The following is a 16,450-nucleotide window of genomic DNA, read 5'->3' as shown; positions in this document are numbered from 1 at the left end:
TCTTGGCCAAGGCAGCACAGATACCCCCAGTTGCTCAGACACTATAACTCTTGCATTGGAAAAACAGATGTATGCTGATCTTCAGAAAGCTTCTATGAGTATAAAAACAAATACTGATTCCAAGTTAGCTGTCATGTTGAAATTATGCACAGTGGTCCTTTCCATCTAAATTGGCTTGTAATCTTTTATTCCACATCCTTTTCCTACATTGTAGAACCAGTTTTTCATACCTGTAGCTGAGTTTTCTGAATGAAGGTTTCATAAACAGGCTTTTTTGTCTCTGTCTTCAAGATACTGATAACTTATACCGTTTCCAAACAAAGAGGTAGCTACTGAGACAGATTTTAGCCTTATTTGACTGTTACATCTGAGACACTTTAAAGTTCTCTCCATGACATTAAATTGTTGGACAACTTGAAAGGCTTAGCCTGAGTGTATTTATAAATTGGAGAATTTTTAAACAGTATAGGCACACCCCCATTTTCTTAACTTTTGAGTGTTTTGCTCAGGTGAAACTGGAGGCAAGAGCCTGTTATGATTTTTTAAAAGCTGTGTTGTATGATCTATATTAAGATCTGGGGAAATGGTCTGCTCATTTAACCAGACACCTTGTCCCTGCACTCCAAATCACCCCATCTATGTTCAGCTACAGCGATAGGTATGCTCTTGGAAGTACATTCAATCCACAGAGGGCCGCAATATGTGTCCTACTAGAATATGACCCAAATCCACAACGTGAACTTCTGTGGTGCAGGCCCCTAAGCAGACATTCTGTGGAAAGTTCCTTCCAGGAAGAAAGTTTGAAAATCACAGAAGTAAACATTGGCTAGATAGCGTGCTATAGGTCTTCACTGCCTCAAGTCGTGCAATGTGTGTCAATTAATACAAAGGTTCTCACTGTACTTTGCTTCTGCTTAAGTTCAGTACAGCTAGCGTAATGCCTGAAGTGGCAGATGTTTTGCTGAAACGTCCAAGGATTGCAGCAAATATGACAGGCCTGTCAATCCACAGACTGGCTTTATCTTCAAGACCACAAGTGGAAACAGTTTTAGAACAGGGCAATGTTGTTATCCACTAAGCAGCACTATTAATACAAAGATACTTTGACAGGGCTTCAAGTGATTGTCATCATGTAAAACAACTCTTCACAAATTCAAACCTATACGTATATTCTAACCCAAGATCACTTCACATGTTAATGAACTGGCATGTCCACATCTGGGCATCAACCACTGGAGAAAGAGAGGATCTTCCTTGCCCTCATTCCACCTCAAGAACATTTGATTAGCCAGGTCAGGCAGTATGACTGATGAAGAGCTAGGCAAAATCATAAAGGACCGGGTGCAGGGAAAAAGAAGAACCTATATAAGGAAAGCAATTAAACATTTACTAAGTAAAAGAAGAAGTAATTTTCTTGGTGTAGTTCTATTACTACAGCATATTTTTTAGGGCCAAAGCTAAACATAAATCTTAACATAGGGTCTGGTGTTCTAGAAAAAAAACAAGTTTTATAGAGGCGAAGTTAAACCCCTGGGATCTTTTCATTTCAGCCATCAACAACCTCTGCCTTTATCCATAGAGGTGGTGGTCTTAACTATGAGTATTAAAGGAGTACCTTAAAAAGAACTAGAAATTGAGGAGCAACTGGAAAGATTGAATATATTGAGATTTTAGAACTGGAATTTGGCTTTTCCAGTGGGGCAATGCTCACCTACAGAATTAATTAAGAAGTGTGATAAACCTTGTCAAAACACGGGCAGCTTTAACATTATAAAATGACAAACTGGGTAGAGAGAGTAAGTATCACTACAACTTAGTAGCACCCAATAATTTGCTTCAGGTCAAACAGAAACATGTTCCCCCACACACAACTAACGGGCATTCATTTAAATGGATTAGAACATTCCTGCAAGATATGGCAGTGGTTACCTGCTAGGGCAGCTAAAAATAGAAACTCTCTGTTCAAGGGCAAAATACCTGCCCCACAGCTGAGGCCAAATGTCGCTCCATCAAGCTCTGTTGGTGTATTTGTTTTTCACCAGTAGCCGGATGGCCTCTGCTGAAGGCACCAAGAAAAAGATTCAGAACAGACCTGAAACATTTTATTTTCAATCAAGCTCTGGCAACTACCATTATGTCCACATGTCCATTCATGCATCAAGGATTGTTCGTCTCTGAATTTGCTTAAAACAATGCCTAGCAGTTCCTTATAAAGAAAACACATTATGAAGCACCCTGATTATGTAAACAAATAAAAAAATAACAAATCAAAAAAAATTAATAGAACTAGTTTGGTTCCTTCAGAAAAATGGAATTCTCCTGACTGGCTGACATTATATTAAGCCAGGAGAGCAAAAGCGTGGCACATAGAGCCATCCGGTAAAGGAACAGAGGTGACATCCACTCTATTGAGGAGTTTTTTTGTGCACAATTCAAATAACAATTGAATGCATGACAGAAAAATGTCTTTGAAGTCGTCCCCCGTCTGGCTCATACCAATTTAGGCTTTGCATGATTTTATGGCATTGGAGAGGCCTGTTACACATAGCATACCTTAGGGCCCTCCAAGACGGTTACGCTTGAATGTCTCACCCACATTTGGCTTGAAAAGAGTCAAGAGACACGGCTTAGTTTTTACCAACGATGGTAAACTGTAAGCACTGGTCAATCAATCCAATGACATGGGTTCTTTTTCCAGTGACATGAGATTTTCTCACTTGTTAGGGCGGTAGTTACTATTTCGGCCCGTGGCAGAGGCTTTCCCTTTTTTTTGGACTTTGCTGAGCTACAGGTGAGTTATGGTCTCCACTTAGCTGTTCATGAGTCCCTTCAGAATATCCTCTGAGAGCTCCAAGAGGGGGAGCTCAGGGGATGGAATGTCCAGTGGGGGAAGGCTGGGTATTGGAATGTCCTTGGCCTTCCCTGTGTTGGTTGTAAATTTCTGCCAGGTGGAGGCTGATGTTGCAGCAGCTTCAGTATGTTGCGGCAGGCCCCACAATTCTGACTTCTCAACAAAGTCAGCATCGACATCCAGCTCCTTCTCCAGGGGAGACCTGAGCAGCCTGGCTCGCTCTGCTTTGAGCTGCTTGTTCTCTCGCCTTAATCTCTCGTTTTCGGCTAAGAGAACTTCCACGTGACGTTCTAGATCAGCAATTTTGGTGGCCTGTTCCTCAATTTTTGTCTTGTCATCCTTTGGAGTTTTGCTTCCAACACGGACTTCTGCTGGTTTCTTTCTGGTCTGGAGCAGAAACAGTAGTGTATCTGGCTCCCTATCAAAGAGGCCAGGAATTGCCTGCGAATCCTTCTCTGGAGAGGGGTTGTATTTTAGGCTACTGGGAGTTGACACGTTTTGATCATCAGATTCCTCAACCGTTGGCTTATAGGAAGCGTGCAGATATGATGCACTATCCTTGTCAGCAGCTTGTTGCGTCTTTATCCTCTCCTCCCTCTTTGCTCTCTTCCATCGCTCTTGGATTAGCAGTATCTGTTTCAGGTGACTATCCCTTTGTAATTCCAATGATAACTGGGCCTGTACAAAGATAACAACAGAAGTTCAATTTCTGTTAGCTGCATCACCCTCTCAAGTTACATTCTACTATCCTTAGATGTACAGGGAAAAACTCAACCTCTATTTATATGCCTCCAAACATTCTTTCCCCCGTAATTGGTGTTCTAATCTCACACAAAAATAAATAACGGGTACTCAAGCTTGGTGCTGGAAATTTAAAATCTGTTACCCTGCTGTTGCACTGCTTGTTGAGTATCTGATGCTAAGAAAACAAACATTCGTAACCATTCCATCATTCTCAGTCATTTATTCTTGGACTGAAGTTTCCCCATTTTATGCTTGCATAACATTAATTAAGCCTATTTAAAACACACACACACACACAATTTGCACAGGAAGCAATCTTCATTGGGAGAAGAAACTTCACCACCACCAAAACTACCTTTGATAAGTAGTACATATCAGCGCAAGACCATGATTTTTTCCACTGGGCGCATAAAGGAGGCTTTTGGATCAGCTACTTTTATGATGCTGATCCAAGTACTAAATAAATGAAATGGAAGGTGATTTAAGCGTAATTTTTAAAAACAGAAAACAAAATCACCTGCCACTTTCACATGAAGTTCCTGGGCAGAACAAATCTAATAATTAGGGAACTATATAAAGCCCCACCCTTTACACAGATAAATCCACCCTATATTTTCTAGACACATACAGTAGATTTACTGTAGGCTAAGCTCATACAACCTGACAGCAACTGATTTAACCACACAGTGTTCCCGAAATGAAACTGCATCTCCACGGCATGTCCTCCCTTACCCCTCCTACACAGTGTTTTGCCTTTCTAGAATGCCAGCTTGCCAGTTGATTCTCATGGTCATACAGATGAGTCACTCCCAGAGGTGGCATCATTACAACTTAACGAGTGTAATCTCACCTGATCCGATTGTGTCAGCTTCATGGCCTCCAAAAGATAAGCTATGTAAACATAAAATGAGAAATGTTTAGGCCACAGAGAAGCCTCAAAGTCTGGTTGTGACTAAATCTTCAGCCCCAGTAAATGAACACATGACTGGTATTGCAACAGCTTTACAAAAAACAAAAATTGGATTTTGCCACTTGATTAAAGAGGGAAGCCTCTGCTCTCTACTGAGATGAAAAATTCTTGAAAACCAGCTTCTTAAAACCTTTCACAGAACTCCAGCATTGATAGCCAAGGTTAAAGTTCTGCCTGCTACTTTACAATACAACCCTAATCTTAGCCTGGAGCAACTCTGCATAGGATTGCACTGCTAACCACCTCTATAAATGAGTTTTCCTTCTCTGTGTGATCCTGGGAGAGTAATTTCATTATGTCTGCAATCACTGCTTCTCTACAACCACCTTGTCAAGACTAAAAATTATTATCCCCTCTTTTATTTGTTCTAGTTCTACCACACTCTTCTTCCTTACAGAACCCAAGAAGTCTCCCAAAGAGGTGCTAACCAAACACACACCCACTTACCTTCACCAAGGTTCCTGCACATGCCCTAAAGCCTAGAGATACATCAGATATCATCTTCCAGGTTCAGGCTTTTGCATCATCTACTGTTGTTAAAACATACACTTTGCCTTTATGGAAGGCCTTGTCATAGGTACGCATCTATTCAACAATGACTACACCGGGTACTCACCAGATGCCTTTTTGTGACAAGCAATGGCTTCTTCGTATTTCCCTGCTGCCACCAAGCGGTCAGCTTTTCGGCTTTGCTGATGAGCCTTCAAAGAAAAACAAAGCACTACTGGAATAGTGTGTATGCTTATTACAGTCACAAAAAACTGACATGCAAAGGTGACTGTACCATAAAAGGCCACATTTGCCTCTCTGATTGCCACAGTTTTTCTCAAAAGAATTTTAAATTCCTGTTTGTTGTTTGGCATAGCCTTATTTTGTTCCTTCAGGAGCCTTAGTTCATGAACACAATTTCACTGCATCCAAGACCTCCTTGCAGGGACTCTATCCCACCAAACATCTTCCTTTGTGAGAAACTACCCCACCATGCCCCAAACACAGCTGTCATCGCACACAGCCTTTATGATATACAATCCTTTAGATGCATCACCAGCCTTAGATATTTTCACCCTGCAGCAAAAAACAGCAACAGCACATGCGCACACATCTTGGACTGGAACTCAGTTTTTCCCCAAAAACAACAGGAACACAGGAAAACACAGGGTCCCTTCTAGCTTCACCTGCTGGTCATGATTGCTTCAGGGGTTGTTCACACCTTATTAGGACATGGTGTTTGACATCTGATTGTCACATGCAATTGCAGCACTGAAATGATTTAGCAGTCACCTGATGCTGTTGTCTCCCTGCCTTTCTCTCTTCTTCTTTTCTAAACCAAGGGTGTGAAGGATCCGATTATTCCCAGTTTTGAAACATGGAGCTGTTAATTAGAAACCTCATTGGAAGAGAGGTGCTCTGGGCAACTCCTGAAATATGCAGACCTCTAACCAGCTTTTTCTTCACTTGCTATCGAACAGCATGCTCATAAGGGAAAACTCCTCCCTCCAGCACCTTCTACAGCCAATATAAGCAAGCAGATGGATTGATTCATACATCCGTCCTGACCCATTCAGAGAATTACGGAAAGTATTCTGTCATAGTAGAGTATGCAATCTCACATGGGTTAAGAGAAGCTTATCTAACACCACACTACTATTTAGCAAAGTTGTACACAGGGGCTTGCAGTGAACTGCACATGCGGGAGAAATACTTTCTTAAACTGTTGCTCTTTGTGAAGGCTTCCAGCTGTTCATCTGCATGGATTGTGTAATTGATTTTATATTGTGACCTGCCTTGAGCCCTATGGAGATAGGGTGGAATACAAATCCAATAAATAAACATTGTGTGCGGGTTCAAATTTTAACGTGCTTTGATTGCCACAAACCAACCAGGCTGCTTCTAGTGTTTCCATGTTATTTGTATTCAGTAAAACTGCAAGGAGATATGTGAAAATAGGAGTGTATTGTTAAGTGCCAATTGCAAATGCCAACATGAACAAACATGATGAATTGCAACGGTGGACAATATTCAGTGTATTAATAAGTATGCAAATACAAAAACAGTACAAATGTACAATATGCCAAAAAAAGTTAGCACACATGACATACCATGTGCTGCGTTGGATGTGAAACAACATCAGTGTGAGAGATCTTTTTTTGGTTCTTTGATTTGAATTGGCTGGCTGTTTAAAAATAATAATAAACTGGATAACTCAGAGATGGTCCGATGAAGATCTACCTGAAATGCAGTTTGCCTGGTGATCCATGATTTGTCATGTGTCTTGGCTCCTTTTTGATGTATTTATACTGTTTTTCCCCTGTGTATTTACACACTTGTTATTGGTATGCTGAATACTGTTTACAATGGTATACTTCTCACATTAGTTCATACTGTGGGTTTTTGTTTTTCCATTCCTTGAAGGTGTTCCTTTTTATTTTCTCTGCATAAAACCTCAAGACAATAGGCACGTGTATATATGCCAAGCCCCTGTGCAAGCTGCACTGTTCCTAATTACAGAGCATCTAGTGACTGAATTGGCTTCCTAGCCAGACGTGCTGCAAGAGCACAAAATCATTAGAATCCAGCTTTTGTTTGAAGCAACACTGGAGAAGTTATTCTGGTGCTGCTCTGAGTGGCTGATCCTGAATTGGATTTGTGCAGCTGTTTTGTCTTCCTCCTGACCACATATGGTTGTGGGGAATTCGTGGCAGTGAAGGCAGGACTTGGATGTTGGCAGACTCCAGCAGCAGGAAGTGGCTAGTTCTCCTTCACTGCCAAGCAGCCATCCCAGCGAAAACCCAGACTCAGCTGCTTTGCAACAAGAGTGACACAGAAGAGGGAGAGACTCATAACTGAACAAGCATTATAAGAAAGTGTCCATGCCTCTGAAAACTAAACAGTGAGAACTACCAGAGTTTGCTGACTTAGAGGAGAGGAAGCATAAGGACTACAATCTGGAATAGTAAGTGAAGATGGGAAATATCCTCTAAGAATGTCCACAGAGATGTCCCTTGACAGATGGGTTTTGCCTACACTGACACATATAGGGGTCTTTGGAAATGAGCATTTACTGTTGTAAGCCTATTTTTAGATAAGAACAGTATTATTTACTTCCTAAAGAAACTTGGCCCTGACCAGGATAGCTGAGGCTAGCCCTGGTTAGTATTTGGTTGGGAGATCACCAAGGACATTTAGGGTTGTTAAGCAGAGGCATGCAATGGTAAACTACCTTCGAACATCTCTTGCCTTGAAAACCTTAAGGAGCTGCTGAAAGCCAGCTGTGACTTAACGGCAATTTTCACTATCAATGAAACTGGATTACAGATCCCTGCCTTGGGATCAGAGGGCAACCTTTCCAAAGCATCAACATCTCTTCAGTGCCAAGATTTATGGAACAGGACAAGGCAAACAGACGTAAACTATGCAGTGTAAGCTTCAGAATGGTCTCCAAAAGGAAATAAAACATGGAGACTGAACACCTATTACTGAATGCCAGCCAGCATAGGTAATTGGGGTTCTACTTCCCTGACTACATGTGCAATGATGGAACAGAAGCAGCCCAGGATTCCTGGTGCCTTGCCGATCCTTAAGGTTTACTGTTCTTCCAACAGAGGCTGGGCGTTTCAAAATAATCCAGACAGACCCCTCGTTATTTCAGTGATGATCCTGAGAGCTGTCAGCAGTCTGATGGCACTTGCCAAAATTACTCCCTGCTCCAAATCCAAGTGTTACTAAACAGCCATGCATAGTTTTGGAACCACCCACTCGTGAAAGGTTTCCTACTTAGAAACTCTACAAATTGCTGCACAATTAAAGAACTGGAATAGCAGGTTATTGACCAATTTCCTCTAGAATGTTCTTCTAATCCTTAATTTAAACTCCCACACTTCAAAAGCATGTGGCGGTGGGGGAGGGGGTATTGAACACTCTATCTGGAGATTCCATGTCAATGCAAGTCTATTTATTCACCTGATTTATGAAAGTAAAATTTCAGTTACTTCATGTACTTAACATACAACTGACAGGGATGTTATTTCCTAGTCCACTGAGCAACAAAGGATTCTATAACACAGGCTTAACACATTTCCTTCTTTTTCCAGATTTAAACATTGATGTCTGTCCAATACAAAGTTAAACCACTCAGCCACAACCGCCATCATGTATAGTTTAGAGATGAACAGTCCGCCATAGGGTTCCATTCAATGCATTTGGTAAAAACTATGGGTTATCATAAAATATCTGTGATATTCTAGTCTTCTCTGCTGCACTTTTTCAATCCAAATGACTGACTGAATAGCTGCAGCTCACCAGGCCACATGCTTTTTATGTAGGTTACCACCATTTAGGTACCAGGCTGGGGGAAAACCTCTGACTGAAAGGATTCAAATCTGGGCTAGATGGTCTAATGGTCAGAGCTAGGAAGTGGGTTAGTATGTTTCCCAGTCTGTCAGTAAGTGAAGGAGGTCTTTCAGTTTTACTCAAGTACTGTTATTGTGTCTGAGGGAAGGTGTTAAATATATCTCCCACACTTTCTGCATCTTTAGCCTGATTCTGCAGTATCTATGATTCCTACTGCCCCCTTGTATAAGTGTTTATTTCTTTATGTCACCTTAAAGTCCTTGTTCATACCAAGTGGTCAGTCTCCCTCTTTGTAGTACATTTGATCACAAGTTGTAGTGGTTGTTAGACTAGGAAACCCATTCTGCCTTGAGGTTTGCTGGTCAACACAGGGTTGTTGTAAGGGTCATTTATGCAAGGGAAAATGATATACGTTACCATGAACTCCTTGGATAAAGGGCAGGATAAAAATGTACTAAATATGTTTGCATTTCTGATTAATTCCAGAATACAGTATGGTATAATGGTGAATGCTGGACTAGGATCTAGGACACCTGGGTTCAAATTCCCATTCTATCATGGATAATGATCTCAAGCCAGTCATTCTCTTTCCACCTAACCTACCTTACAGAATTGTTGACAGGATAAAATAGAAGGGGAAAGTAATATCCATTGCCTTGACCTACTGTAGATAAATAGGAACCAGTTATGCAGTAGCAGAACAGCAGACACACATAGGCCTAAAACTATGCCATAGCCAAGTACATTCCACCTCCAGCCCATGCCTAGGCAAACAGTACTTCGTGCTTCCCTCAACAAATACTTTCTATATTTTGGCTATCACATACTTTTGTCACTAATCATTTGTCTCTTTCTCTGTTATCACTTCCTGTTTTTGTTTAAACAACAAACTCTTCAAGGTTGTCTGAGTTTGAACTTTAATCTGCATCTCAACTTTGCTCTTAGAAGTTTTTACTACACGATCCAAAAGAAACATATGATAAAGTGCATCTTCTGTTACTTCTCCAATTGTAGCTATTCTTACAATTTCTGATTAGATACTTATTCTTTTTTCATTTAACCAGCTTCCAACATATTTGTCCATTATGAAAAAGCAGCAGTACATTTTGTGTTCATCACTCTGTTGTGTTGGTTCCAGTGCCTCTTTGCCACTGGGCTCACTGCTGAGATTAAAGTTCCTGTATATTTTTAGTTCACATTGTTCTAATCCTAAAAAGATACTGAATTCCATAAATTGTATATTTCACTGCTGAAGCTGTAGCTGGAATGCAGCCTAAGTATTATGTTGAAGCTTCTAAAGCCGTGGTGGCGAACCTTTGGCACTCCAGATGTTATGGACTACAATTCCCATCAGCCCCTGACAGCATGGCCAATTGGCCCTGCTGGCAAAGGAGCTGATAAGAGGCCAACAATCCACTAATATCCTGGAGATGCCAAGTCCTCCCTGCACCTAAAGCGGTGTGAACCTTTGGCACTCAGATGTTATGGACTACAATTCCCATCAGCTGACAGCGGCCAATTGGCCCTGCTGTGGGGAACCCCAGTAGGAAATGTATAAAATTATCCCTTCAAAGTGAGGATAGTAAAATCAGCATATGACGGCAGCAAATTCACCTCATTTTCTAAAGAAAATGTGCACTCTGAAATAATTTTGCTGTGTTTATGCCTTGACTTGTTTGGCTGTGTTGTATTGTTTCAGTTGTGAGACAGCATGCACACTTTCTTAACTTTACTCTGGAGGGTAGACCAAAAAATCCACCCAACTGAGACTTCAACCAGGCGGGCGATCTTTCTACAAACCTGGCAAGTTCTAGGTTTGCTGAAAAAACCCAGAACAAAACAAAGGGGGGGGGGTCATCCTCCCAAAGAACAGAATTGATGTCTGCAACTAGAAAAGAATATCCTGCCCACAGCCCACAGGATTACGTGGGAAGATCTCAGTGATAATGCAGGAAAAACATGTAAATTCATGCCAATTTTACCACCCACATACCAAAACACCAGCAGAAACTGGTACTGGGTCCAGAAGTATAGTATCACTACATCGCCAAATACTGTCTGTTGACTGTCACAGAACTCACCTCCTTTAAAGAAGGAAAAGAGAGGAAACCTCGTTTTGAGGATGCTAAAGTCCCTCTGAGTTCATATAGGGAAAGGTATGAGGGACCCAGACCCTAATGGTCTTGAAAAGCAGGAACCAGCACCTTGATCTAGATGCGGAAGCAAACATGCGGCTGGTCTTGAGAGACAGACAGCTTCAGAACACTGAGGTTTCATTGAGCGATTATGACTCAATGGGCCACTGACCGTCAGTGGCATCCGGGGAATCGAGGTTCGTCCTGCGCACAGAGGAACGTCTGGAGTTTTCATACAGGAGTGATGAAACGTGGGGAGGGCAAAGGAGCAGATGAAAATACAAAAAACAAAACAAACCCAGCCTCCGAGCGGAGAGGCCGGGAAGCCCCTCATTGGAGTCTTGCCTCTGCCACCAATCCGCTAGGCAGGACAGTGGTGGGCCTTTTCCCCCCTGCCGAGCTTAGCCCCCTCCTCACAAGCAACAAAGGGATGATTGCACTGGCCTACCTTACAGAGCTGCTGTGAGGCACATCCCGAGAATGCCAAGGCATCTCTTTTCGCGTCAATCCCTCCCCTGGAGCATCGAAAAGTGGAAACCCCCCAGGCCACGTCAGCTCCCCCGTTCCGAGCTGCTCCCTTTTCCTTCCCCCGCGACTTACCAGGTTGAGCGGCCCCTCCATCACCTCCATGGGAGGCTGCGGGCACATCGGCGCGGGGGCGGCCTCTGCGCCGCTCTCGCCGCCGGCCCGACCCGGCCTGGCCCTGCCCGCGACCAGCGGCCGTAAACACCTCCGCACCGAGGCGCTTCCGCCCCGCGCACTCGAGCAGCGACGTCATCGCGCCCCACGCCAATCACTGAGGCGGAGTCTCACCTCGCCGGGCACCGCCCCTCGTCTCACGAAAACACTGGTCTCCTTGACAACGACAAGCACTTAAAGGGAAATCCTTGGCTCCTCCCAATCCCCTTCTGAAAGGAGGGTTTGACCTGTCAGTCTCCTCGTTGGCCCCACCCGCCCTTTAGCGGTTGATTAAAGGACCAGTCTCCTTCTCAGGCGGGGTTTACGGGCTGGAGTGGGCGGGTATTTCGGAACACTAGTCAAGAGTGGGGCGGGGCTCTTTCTTGCTCTCTATGGCGGTTTTTTTAAAGGTCATTTTTGTGAAGGGCGCAGAGACTGTTCTTGCTGCGATGCTTTTTTCAGTTGTGTTGCGCCGCCGCGCTGCTAGTACAGGCAGATGTAAAGCTGCATCCGGATGTAGAAAGCGAAATTACAGTGGTACTTATTATAAGGGGGACAAAATGTCCTGTCAGGCAGGGACTTTTCGCTCCCTCAGTGCCACCTTTACCTGGTAAAAGTGCGTTTTACCTCACAACGTTGAAATGTGGACACGGGGACTGCGGACCTTGCCTAGGATTGGACTGATTAATTCCAATTAATTAGCATGAGTTACTAAGGCCGACTGTTAATTACTCTTTAGGATTGCCTGGGAAAAATCATGGAGTCCATTTTTTTTTAGACAGACAAAAAACATGAATTGGCATATAAAACATACCAGGCAACCATAAACAAACCCAAGAGCAAGCCATAACCACAAATTCCATAAAGAAAAAGAAAATGACACTTTATCTCCCTGGCTTATCTTGATGCAGTTTTATGGCATCTTGCAAACATTTTGCTACTTTTTCACTTATTCCTATATTCGAACAGAAGGAACAACTTAGCAGAACCAGAAAGCCCTGTCCAATTTGCTAAAATAGGGCTTGGACACTTTGTTTGAATTTCCAAATAGAAAGGGTGATAAAATGGAGCATACTGGATAGTTTCCATGCAGCCAGTCTTACAGGGACAATGCCTATCTGAATATGCTACATTTTGATATCTTCCACAGATAATTTCAGATGGCATAACACTGAATCTGGCCAAAGAGAAACCTCAAAGACACAAAAGGTGAGTTTAGTGTAACCAAGGGAACAATGACAACAAAAATAGTTCTAAACTCACTGGAAATGAATGCAGTGCAACTATATTGAAACAAAAACCATAGGCTGTGGGTATGCAAGTAAACAATACAGACTGAAACACAATTTTACATAGTCTTACAAACTTAGGATAAAAGCCAATTCATATCAACCCTAACAAGGGACTTTATAGGCAAGTGAGAAGCTTGAGTGGTTTGCCATTGCTTTCCTCTGCAGTCTTCTGATATTGGGCTATACTACCCTATTTCCCTGAAAATAAGACCTACCCCCAAAATAAGCCCTAGCATGATTTTTCGGGATTTTTGGAGGGTGCTTGAAATATAAATCCTACTCTAAAAATAAGCCCTAGTTACAGATTCCCCACCACAGCTCATCTGGTCACATGGGGGTGCAAAATCATGGGGGGGGGAGAGACATCCCCTGAAAATAAGCCCTAATGCAACTTTCGGAGCAAAAATTAATATAAGACCCTGTCTTATTTTGGGGGAAACACGGTATGCCACCTTCCTTTCTTATCTTAAATCTTACATTTTATTAAATACCCCTTAATAACATAAATGCATTGTCAAAAGAGAAAGTATTTTAAAAGCACAAACATAGTGTTATTGTAATATAATTAGCATTAATCCAAAGGATTACATTTACTAAGAAAATTAAATTCCTACAATTTATTTTTGTATTATATTTACTTCATTTATACCCCACATTTCTCCTAGTTGCAAACCAAAGCAGCTTACATCGTTCTTGTCTATTTTACCATTATATGTACACTGCATCTTTACAATGATCCTGTGAGGTAGTCTAGATTGAATGTGTAATTGGCCATGGCAAGCTTCCATGGCAGAGTGGGGATTCAAACCTGGGTCTCCCAGATTTTAGCCCAACACTCTTGACCTGTACATTACATAACTAACAGCTTGTCTCTGGATTTATAAATTAATATATGTTATTCCTATGGACATGAGAAAAGCAAGTTAAAGACAAGTCTTTGGAGCTCCCTCTGAAGAAATTGAGAACTCTCTAAAATATTTCAGCTCTTGTAGTTTCTACTCTTATCCTCTAGGTGTCTTCAGTGACCAGAGTTCTTTAAAGGGAAAAGAGCTTAATTATTCTATGAAGTAACTCCACGCTGTATTACCATTGAGCTAAAAGGTCTGTTTAGGCTTCAAAGTTAAACCAGAGTTCCTGGATCTAAATTGCATTTGCAGGGACTAAGCAAAATTAATTATTTTCCAATGTTAATGTCCCCATAGGCAAATAAAGCATATTCACTGTTCAGTATCCTTTAAACCTGATTAGTTGCCTCTTAACACATGTTCCTTTATTTTGATTAGCTTAAGATATGACTGATCTTAATTAGTCACTGCATCACCATGCCTCTCAGTGGCAAGAAGTTCATCAAAATCATTCCCAGGGTATGTACTATATTAGGAAGAATGCTGTGGAGTTCAGTTTTAAATAAGTTAATATTACTTGTTTGTTCATTCCTCACTCCCTGGTTAAATCTGCTGCTCTGTTTATGGTCCATAATATCAAAATACCATCCAGTGGAACACCAGTCCTTGTAGCAAGTATTGTTTGTTACTAAGAAGCCATATATTTTTTTAAAAAATGTGCTTCTCTGTCACCATAGATGCTGGCAAAACATTAGGAGCAAAAATCTAAGGAAGCACAGCCTGGAAAAACAACAACAACCAGTTAAATCTTTTTCCTCTCCTCAATTGTATCCTCCCCAAACCCTATGACGTATGATATTTTGCAAAATCTACCAATTTCTGCTGATTTGGAGGAAGCATGCTTCTTCTAATTACCAGATCTTGAATCCTTATTCAAACTTATTCTTGGAACCCATATTGCATTCATATTCCTCCCCTTTCCTTCCTCAGATATAACTCTTAATAGTAATACATGCTTCTGTACTGAGCTGGCACAAGAGAGGTAGGCTGAAGCACAACCACTTGCCATGGAATGTTATCATTTTAGGGACACTATCAGGTAAAAAAAGGGGCACTCTCCAGTAAAAATGTAAATAAGGAAATGTATAAAACATATTTGAGATTCATATTCACAACTTTGAAACATTTGGCTTATAAATCCCAAAAATCTGTTTATGCTGTTTGGGCAAAAGGAGATTCAGCTTTTAGTCCTAGATTCCAAATTTTACAGTGTTTGGGATTTAAAGTCTTGCATTTATACAAGAACTTGAGTTCTTAAAGTTCTTAAAGATTTCTGCAATCTAATAAGATTCTTCTTGTATGTTGCAAATCTGTTGAACTCTCAGTTTCTACAAGAATTGTTTTCTGCACTGGATAAAATGGCTTCCGTAATTTGAAAGAAGAGCATATCAAAACTCATTTGCCACCTGCCTTGGTTGAAACACCCCAGATGTGACCAGCTCTTTTCAAGCAACTACAATGTTCTCTTTCTGTAACCTGAACATATAGCTTGGTTTATACTTGGGCTGTGCACTTTAAGTTTTCTAACAGGGCCCCGCTGATTTTCCTCAGTTGCTGAAAGCCTGAAACCTTTGGTAAAATGCATTGACTGAAGGGCAGTTGTTCACAAATGAGCTGCATTGTACTCATACTGCCCTATATTTTAGCGCTTGATATCTGATCTGCTGTACTAATTAAGTGTATACTTTGATGATCCAAGACCAGAATGTAGTCACTAATCCAGCTGCAGATTGATGATCTACTTAAATTCTATGTAGGTTGGGCCGTTAGATGCAATGGCAGTCAAATTGCATACTACCATGCTGCTTACATTTCCCTCAGTTTTATTAGCTCTTTTCTGCTGTTTGCTCATTGATCTTGGTTTTGTGGATGACCTTGCTTTTGTAGTCCTAAAATGTACTAACTCATGATTTGATGGAGCTTGATTTGCATTAGACAAAAGAATGGAGTTGAGAATAACTTGCTGTATTTATTTGGATACATTTTCTAAAAATTCAGCAGCTGAGCTTTTTCTCTTTTTATGCTATGCAGGTAGCAGGAGATACAACAGATCTGAAGTGATTTTTAAAAAATTGTTATCACAGGAAAATACCCAGACTTGTTCAGGTCAGTACTCTATTTTTGTTCATAAAGTTGATAATTAGTAAGCAACACTGAACAATGTCCTGTCTTCCCTTCAGTTTTCCTTCCATAAATTAAGTATGATTTCATAATTTCTGCAGTAATCCTTAAACCTGTGTAATGCAATTCAGGCGGAAGATCACAATTTAGAAGTATCCTGTATATTTATTTATTTAGAGTATTTCTATACTACCTTTTCAGAATCCTGCTCAAGGCAGTTTACAATTAAAAATCAAAGTATTCAAACACAAGCCATGATTAGACATAACCATCATTATATACATATATGTATATACATATACATCATTATATACGTATAGATACATATACTTATATATATGAAAGTAAACCAGGGTTGTTAGTCTCCAGGTGGGACTGCTGATCTCCCATACAGAGTTACAAAG

General features: G+C 41.2%; 1 protein-coding gene across 1 annotated transcript; it reads right to left on the bottom strand.

The window, feature by feature from the left end:
• Nucleotides 1–2,089: 2,089 nt before the first annotated feature.
• Nucleotides 2,090–11,822, bottom strand: NRBF2 (nuclear receptor binding factor 2). The gene is made up of 4 exons (XM_048506588.1): nt 11,651–11,822; nt 5,182–5,266; nt 4,446–4,486; nt 2,090–3,529 (listed from the first exon to the last, which is right to left on the bottom strand). Exons 1-4 carry the CDS (start codon nt 11,696–11,698, stop codon nt 2,810–2,812), a joined length of 894 nt encoding a protein of 297 aa, XP_048362545.1. The 5' UTR covers nt 11,699–11,822; the 3' UTR covers nt 2,090–2,809.
• Between the last annotated feature and the right edge of the window lie 4,628 nt (nt 11,823–16,450).

The sequence above is a fragment of the Sphaerodactylus townsendi genome, linkage group LG08 (assembly GCF_021028975.2).
Source record: "Sphaerodactylus townsendi isolate TG3544 linkage group LG08, MPM_Stown_v2.3, whole genome shotgun sequence".
Classification (NCBI taxonomy): domain Eukaryota; kingdom Metazoa; phylum Chordata; class Lepidosauria; order Squamata; family Sphaerodactylidae; genus Sphaerodactylus; species Sphaerodactylus townsendi.
This window is presented reverse-complemented; position numbering and strand designations above follow the sequence as displayed.

What these genes read in the sequence shown, in the direction of transcription:
- NRBF2 (XM_048506588.1), bottom strand. Translation starts at nt 11,698, where the DNA reads ATGTGCCCGCAGCCTCCCATGGAGGTGATGGAGGGGCCGCTCAACCTG. An exon ending in TGGAGGGGCCGCTCAACCTG is followed by an intron (nt 5,267 to 11,650) that starts GTAAGTCGCGGG and finishes TTTTCTTTGAAG; the next exon opens with GCTCATCAGCAAAGCCGAAA. An exon ending in TTGTCACAAAAAGGCATCTG is followed by an intron (nt 4,487 to 5,181) that starts GTGAGTACCCGG and finishes ATGTTTACATAG; the next exon opens with CTTATCTTTTGGAGGCCATG.